Here is an 8,434-nt window from a genome sequence, read left to right on the forward strand (position 1 = left end):
AAATAAGTAAATGAACCCTTTTAGCAATTTGTTAAAGTGAACCAACTTTTTGTCGAAAAAGGCTGTTAAATGCACTGTAAAAATTTTTGATTTTTGTGGATTTGTCATTGTAAACCCTTCATGTGAAGGGGTTTTATTATACAGTACAGGTGAAAGATTGTGTTGTTGTGTGTACCAATTACATTTCTACCGTTGGTATCGCCGACAGAGCAAGTAGTCATTGTCCTGGGCCTCAGAGCATTGAATTTTGCACTGGTCGATAACTGTTGATGATTTTTCTAAGCTTGGCTTGGTTTATTGTATTTATCGATAACTGTTGATGATTTTTCTAAGCTCGGCTTGGTTTATTGTATTTATTTTTAAATGTTTTTCTTTTGGAAAGATTGATTTTACGTTCTTCCTTATACATTTATATTTAACAAAAAAAAAAAAAGAAGAGAAAACTGTTAATTTTGTTGTTTAAATGCATGTATTATGGCATTTTGTATTTGAAAGAAACCGGCTTATTGCAATACATATGCACTATATTTCGTGGCGATAAAATGGAAACCAAATAAACCTACTGTATCCTAGCATTTTCTTGAGGGTGTCATAATCAGGTTCTTCGTTGGGTTATGTAAATCTAAGGGTAAAATGAACAATGGCTGTGAATATTTACCACGTTATGTAGGTTCCAGTTGGTAAGAACTCTTTACATATTAAATGATGAGTACTCATTAAATGATGAGTATTAATAATAATAATAATAATAATAATCACCATCATTAATAATAATCATTCATAATAATCAATCTTTTCCCCAGTGCGGGATCAATAAAGTTCAACCTTCACCAAACGCAGTGGTAAAATGACTCTGAGGCGGCTTGTGATTTAATAAGAAATGCGGTGTATATATATGTATATATATATATATATATATATATGTATATGTATATATATATGTATATATATGTATATGTATATATGTATATATATGTATATATATATATGTATATGTATATATATATATATATGTAATATATATGTATATATATATACATATATATGTATATATATATATGTATGTGTATTTGTGTATATATATGTGTATTTGTATATATATGTATATATACATATATATACATATATATATGAATAAGTGAGAGTGCAAATGACACGTTGTGCATAAACAAACTATTCTTAGGATGAAGTTGTATTAATAATCAATCATATCATTTGCATTTGTACCTGCAGCAACCCTTAAAGTTTAGCCCAACTCTGCAGGTAACCAGCAGACCTGGTCTGCTTATTGGTCTGCCAGGTCTGCTTATTATAATGAAAGAAATCTGTGAACTTCATTAGGTCATGAAACAAGCTAGTTAGAATGAATGCCAATTAATTGACAGTTGACAATCACTCTAAGATAGAAGGAAAACATCTCCATGCGTATTCCACTATTAAACAGTTAATTTGAAATGAAAAAGCAAGACCAAATTATACAAGCGTGGGAGATTTGTGTGATCATTGCAGAAAACAAGCACACACTTTTTGTTTAAAATAAATCAACACTTCCCCAGAAACAACAGATAAGTAGGGTTGGAATATTTTGGATTTTTTTGATTTCCAATGACTCACTGTTTTACCAGAAACAGCCTTTGATTAAATTGTTGACAGCTTTGTTTTGGCGCTCCGAGGACTAACCCAGCACCAAAAACATAGATAACACTAATCAACAACAAGAGTACGCTGATTCTTATGTACCACAATGTTTAATTGCCACAGGAAAAAGGGGGGGGGGGGGGGGAAAAGAAATTGAAACTAAATTCAGTCGTTCACAACCAAGTCGTTCACAACCAAGAACCAAGTAGAAATTGAAACTAAATTCAGTCGTTCATAACCAAGTCGTTCACAACCAAGGACCAAGTCGGCTCAGTCAAGCCTTTACTGCAGACCGGAAATACCCAGTGGTGTGGTATTTCATTTTTTATATTTTGAAGGATCGTTCAATATTCTAGATTTTATTCTGTGAGTATCAGAGTCTGAAAGACATATTGTTTTGAAACATTGCCAGATTATCTGTTAATGAATAAAGTCAATTGGTATGACTGGATTCTGGGAGGAGACGGCTCGGGATCCCCCCCGGAAGAGCCTGGAGACAGTAAAGTCCGGGTGTCCCTGCTCCGACTGTTACCCCCACGACCCGGCCCTGGATAAGCGGACGATGGATGGATGGATGAATGAATCTATTTATATTCATTCTGATATGTTTTTTTTTTTAGCTCTGCAAATTAATTAACTCTGTTTTCATACATTTACAACTTTTCGTCCTCAACGTGGCCCTAATACTCCTTTTGCAAAAATATATATGTAAACTCTCTTCATTTATTTATTTTTAAATTTTTTTCCACATCAGTTTTTGAAACCAAAAAGAGAGTCAGGGCACTTGAAGCTGGCACCCAAGGCCCAATGTCTTCAGAGCTCAAGATTTCCTCAATGTCCAAATATAAATATAAATATATAAATATATAAATATAATCTATTTTGTCTTGTTAATTGTTGACTAGGTAGGCCAGCGATACCCAACTACTGTGCTGTGTACCGTCAGTGTTTTGTTTAAAATAAAAATTGATTTACTCCCCCCCCCCGTTTTACCAGGTAAAGGTTCTCAGAACCAGTTCTCAAAAAGCATATGGATATTATATATTTGTATAGCACTTTTCAAATAGAGAATCGACAAAATGCTTCCCAGTAAATTCAGAAAAAAAAGTAGGAAATATAATGTATTTTCTGGACTATAAGACGCACCTTTTTTCATTCTTTGGCTGGGTTTATTTTCACACTGACAGCCTCTAGAGGGCACTCTAGCCTTGTGTACCAGTATCTGCTACTCCTGTAAGTCTCCCTTGGCTAGTGCAACTTATACTCCGGAGCAACTTTTAGTCTGGCAAATACAGTAATATTGAAACAAAAACACACAGCTACATATATACAAACATAAAGAAAAGGTGTCAAGGTAACAGGAAGGTATTTCAGAATGGTATCAGTATCAGCAGATACCCTACTTTGCAATATTTATACTGGATATTAAGAAAGTGGTATCGGCCTATCTATAACAAACACGTTTGGATTTTTTTTTTTTTAAAAATGACAAGAAATAAATTATCGAAAGACGGCTATGTAGGCTTCCAAATCCTTAACAACTAAAAGTAAATAACTTATCTCAAGAGTAAAAAAAAAAAAATTATTACCGACATACTGACTGTATAGTTACGAGCCAGATGTGGCCGGGAATGACGCCCGAGCTGGAAATTTGAGACGCCAGTTGTACAGCTTAACCCGTATCATCCCAGGAATCACCTGCAGATTTTTGTGAGTCTGTGTTTAGGACAACATGTGTGTAAAGTATCTTGTCCACCCGCAGAAGACTGGTGGCACACCACAACACAGACTGAAGCAGTATGTGTTTACATGACACAGATTCAAGGCTGGACCCAGACATAACAGCTTTTGACGAAAAGCCGTCACATTGAGTAAGAACCTTGGCTTGGGCTGGCGAGAAACGACCCGAGGTTTGGGTACAAATGTGTCGGGAAACACTTAAGAGGGCATCTGACAAGAGCCGAGAAACTGGATACTTATCCCCATGTTGTAGGAGTGCGCGACTTAAGAGAATCTCAAAGGCGCCCCCAGCTGGCACGACGCAGCATGAGTCCAGCACGTGCTGCTGAAGATCAGGTGCACTGGAAGACGCCGACTCTGTTTTCTCATCCGTGAGTAAGCATGTTCTTTCGTCGGACAGCGTTGTTGTGCCCCTGGGTTCGTATGTTGTAAGAAGCATCCTGATGGAGTCTTGAAAGGCAGATGCGTACTGATCTGTCTGCTCCTTTCCTGATCCACAAATAACCAGACTGCTGAGGTTTACGACGACATCTTGCTCTGAATGGGGAAAAGCAACATGAACATATCTGTGGAAGGAAAAAAGGAAGTTTAATTTTAATAAATACATAAATAGATAAATAAATAGAAGACAAAGAACACAATCATAATGGAAAAATGCTGAGGTGTATTTTGAAAAAAAAAATTTGGTTTTTTTGCATGTTTCCGCTGCTTACATACAGATATTTATTTCCTTGTAAAAAAAAAAATCAAAAATCAAATGTATAATATATGTCCAATTTGAAATGTTCAAATGATCATTTCGGACTTCAAACTTTGTTTCTAGAATTAATAAAGGCAACATTTGTCATATCTCATTGGCATCTATGTGAGAAATATCTTCCACATATCTTTTTTTTATACTGCTGCTAAACATGTCTCTTTTAATGTAGTTTTTTTAAAACACTCAGAACACGTACTAGAAAACACTAAATATTTTTAGTAACCCAGCACTTGTTGTAAATTAAACACACTGAAAGATCTCTGAATATTTGTTACTAGAAAACACTAAATATTTTTAGTAATCCAGCACACTAGTTGTAAATTAAACACACTGAAAGATCTCTGAATATTTGTTCCTGTTTTCAGCGTTTTCATTTTTTTTTTTTTATAATGGAGTTTTGACTTTGATTTCACTGTTCTGATTCTCAGGCGTTTCGTTTGCCTGAACCTAATGGTTGTTTATCGCGGTGTTTCCCGAACTTTTTTGAAGCCTATGAGCATATTTTTTTTTCATTTGAATAATACCTTGGTTTACTACCAAAGAAAAATGTCAAAAAGCTCTGAGGCTTTTTTTTAATAACAAAATGTAATAGCTATCTGCTGCCATCTAGCGGTATAGCGGAGTATTTCTTCTACCTCTCACTGTCAGAGAAACAAAAAAAAAAAAGATTTGCAGCCAATAAATAATTATTTTCTGACCAACTTTGTAAAATTTGATACTTTTTCAAAGGCACATCAGTGTGTCGAATAAAAATACCTACTGGTCAAAAATGATAGACTTTACCAAGAATGCCACGTCTCGCACATGGAGCAAACTTACTGTATATAACATTTGCAATACACCAATTATATGTAGTGACATTACCGTAAAACTGTGTCACCACAACACATTCATACCTTTGTACTCCTAGTGTCAGCGGACAGCAAAAGGTCAACGTGGCAACATTCACTGCTTCAATCGCGCAGCAGTCTAAGACAGGTGCGGTCCTGCTAAGACGGGCAAACAGAGACAGTTCATCTTCGCTGACGCACTCCACAACACACATCTCTGCTTGTGCAGCCAAAGCCAGGAAAGCAGCGGATTGTTTCACTGCGGACAGCAGCACAGACACACCAAAGGACTGCAGGCTTGCAAACACCAGCTGAAGTGACTTTTCTGACCAGGCAGTGAACTCCACAATGCTTTTCTTCTTGAATGCTTGGTCTTCAAATCCCACCGTTAGTATGTCCCCCTCACCAAGCAACTTTGGCTGCACATGCTGTGTAAAAACCACAGCCTTAACTGGCTGCTTGTCAGTTTGCGGGAAATGAACTGCGAAGTCGCTGTGAATGACCTGCCCCTCAATCAACCGTGAACAGGTGACAGGAACGCCTGAAACAGTCGTATGCAAAGCCGGAAAGTTGGTGTAGACAAAGTGAAGTCCTGAAGACGGGTGATTGTTTGCGACTCTGGAACGCATGAGAAATTCACAGGTCAGGTGGCTGATCATGTCACAGTGTGTTTGACCGAGACGAGTCTGAAAAAAGGGGGTCAATAGCTTTTTAACACAGAGATAGTGCGTGTCCAGAGGGTCATTTTCTAATTTAGCGCAGAATCCGTAAGGTAGCACCCCAAGACAGATGATTTCATCCAGTTTCATCATCCCAAATTCCCGAAGTTCGTACGCCAATCGCCAGGCAGTGGTAGTCTGTAAAGCTGTTTGAAACATGCGCAGCAATGATGCAAGCAGGAGGATGAAGTTCTTGGATCCATCTCCTGTTGCTCTGCTATGTTTCCAAACACAGTCCACCACCATCCTGAGTTAGATAAGGAGCTCAGTGTTATAAAGTGAACAAGGATCCAACACAACTGCGTGTGCCACTATATGACCTATAAAAACAAATTATCCTAATGACTGAAATTGACAAAAAAAAAAAAAAAAACCATTACCGGGCCAGTGGATGCTTCAGTCTAAGGGCGGTCAGAATGCGTGTCCCACTGCGGGTGACTATGGCTTCTCCCGTGTCTTTGGTAAAAAGCACCTGTCCCCCATTAGGACCAAAACTACGAAGGACGACTGCCTCCAACGCAGACACAATCTGCAGGACATGCTGAAAGTGAGGTTGGTCTACTTGCAGCATCTCTACATCCTGGAAGACACACAGGCACTGATATAACAAAGGCTAAAATAGTTTTATAGCAAAATAATCAAATAATTATATTATAATCATCATTAAGGACCAAATATGAATTATATATCATTTAATTAGACTGCATTTTGTGTTTAGATCTGCATACAGTACAGTTTATCTGTTATCAGGAGAGCAATACTTGTGTCTGTTTGTCAATGTCCCAGCTTTATCTCTGGCAGCCATTTCAGCAGGTTTGAATGTACATTTCACGTGGAGCTGTTTCAATTCAGATGCATTTCTCCATTTAGAACGACAAATAACGGGTCAGATAGCAAACTACCGCAAATAAACAGGTTCATTTTCAAGCACATCAATTATCCAAGGCTTCCAGTGTTTATCTTTTGCTGCTATTCCACTTAATGACATCAACAGCAGTCGGTTTTCTCGCAGTACTTCAGAAACACGCTTCTTACTAACGCACACAACAGAAAAACTTCTATTACGTAGTAGCTGTAACCTCAGCCAGGCCATCGTAATTTTGTTCTATTTTCAATTAATAATATATTAATATTATACCACAAGATATTGCCACAGCGCCTTATTTCAATTTATACTCACTCCAAGCTCCAATGTTCCGACATGGACGCTTCTATTATGGGTCAAGAGTCGCTAAGTCTCCAACTAATGTTATTTTCCTTATCGCCATCTAGCGTCTGGAGGTATGAGTGTCTTCTTTTCCTGTCGGCTCGTCCCTTTTGCAGGGGTTGTCTAATTTGTTTATTTGAAGTGCATCGACGTTACCTCGTTAACTTTGGTAGGAGACCACAATTTGGGTTAAATTTAGCTACATCTGGACTGTGTAAAAAATACATTATTTTGTATTATTATTCATTGTGCAAAATTAAATACCCATTGTGATGCTTTTGAAAATATTTAACATTGCCTGTGATACACTTTATTCATAAAAACGTATGTAAATAACAACAAATAACGTATAAAAAACGTATAAAGTATATTTCATAAAAACTTGTTTTCACTTTTTGCCTATGACTATATATGTATGTATATATGTATATATGTATAATTTTTTTTCTTCTTGTAAACTGACATTTCTAAAAAAAAAAAAACTAGGAAAGATGTTATAGGATAGGTTTAGATAAAAGGTATTTGCCAAATGCAGGTAAACTAAAAGCAGTCAAAGGCCAACAACATGAAGAGTGGATTATCGACAGAGGCAACAGCTAGGAATTCTGGACTCGTGTGGGGTTTGATTTCAAGGAGTTATGTTAACTTTATTTCAAGGGTTGTTGATTTACAATGTGTAGACGTTGTACACTGCCTAACTCTTATCAACTCCGGCTGGGCATTCGGGTCTCGTAATCACCTTTTTAGCCATGTGTCCACTTTCAAACACTTTTTAAAAGAGGGGAAACCTTTGAAAGCTACTACAATAGATGTGGTGTTTCACTGATGGAGTTACTGCATCAGTGCCAGGCAGTTGGTCAGAGGCTGTGAATACACCCTATTCTCTCTATCAGACCTTATGTGCGAATCCACTTAAAGCAGAATGGGAAACCACTCAAAAAAAGAAAACAAAAATGAAGAAAACCCTTACTACAATTGCTCTTTCAGCCTTTGAAGTGCCATGTGAATACACTGATAACATTTTTTATACACTTATAAAAAATAAGCAAACTTAATTGCGTCAATGTCAATACCTCTTCTTCAGTAGCGGTCCAGTGAACATTTCTTCGTCCAACGTCAGAAATGAAAAACTTCCCAGTTCCATTAAACGCACCTTAAATTCCTACACCTCGAAGCCCTAGTGATGGGAAGACCGACTCTTATTATTGATTCGAAACTTTGATTCTCGAACAGTAAAATGAACGAGTCGTGAATGAGTCTTGAACTAATCATTTCATTCGTTTTACAGCAGATGACGCTTTAGCCCTATTGTGGGCGTTGTAAAGAAGGCTGCGGTTCTCCGACACTAAATACATGGTTTGCTTCCGCTGACAAAGTCTACAAAGTACACAAAATGCCATAAGTAATTAAAACCAGGTGAAAAGCTAAGAAATAAAAACACACCACAATGTGAAGATGAATGAGAGCAAAAAAGACCCGAGCTCTTTCACGTGACAAATGAAACGAATCTGCGAGAACGAGGCGAAAGATTAGTTCACAG

General features: G+C 37.2%; 1 protein-coding gene across 3 annotated transcripts; it reads right to left on the bottom strand.

The window, feature by feature from the left end:
- Positions 1 to 2,375: 2,375 nt before the first annotated feature.
- On the bottom strand, positions 2,376 to 8,153 carry bbs10 (Bardet-Biedl syndrome 10). 3 transcript variants are annotated; one of them, XM_025055948.1, is made up of 4 exons: positions 7,968 to 8,153; positions 6,068 to 6,267; positions 5,035 to 5,934; positions 2,376 to 3,944 (listed from the first exon to the last, which is right to left on the bottom strand). In XM_025055948.1, exons 2-4 carry the CDS (start codon positions 6,256 to 6,258, stop codon positions 3,311 to 3,313), a joined length of 1,725 nt encoding a protein of 574 aa, XP_024911716.1. In that variant the 5' UTR covers positions 6,259 to 6,267; positions 7,968 to 8,153; the 3' UTR covers positions 2,376 to 3,310. The 3 variants fall into 3 exon arrangements, with proteins under 3 accessions (XP_024911716.1, XP_008310085.1, XP_024911717.1); XM_008311863.3 differs by lacking the exon at positions 7,968 to 8,153 and adding an exon at positions 6,868 to 7,012; XM_025055949.1 differs by lacking the exon at positions 7,968 to 8,153 and adding an exon at positions 6,449 to 6,858.
- Between the last annotated feature and the right edge of the window lie 281 nt (positions 8,154 to 8,434).

This window comes from Cynoglossus semilaevis, chromosome 6 (genome assembly GCF_000523025.1).
Source record: "Cynoglossus semilaevis isolate Cse_v1.0 chromosome 6, Cse_v1.0, whole genome shotgun sequence".
NCBI classification, from domain to species: domain Eukaryota; kingdom Metazoa; phylum Chordata; class Actinopteri; order Pleuronectiformes; family Cynoglossidae; genus Cynoglossus; species Cynoglossus semilaevis.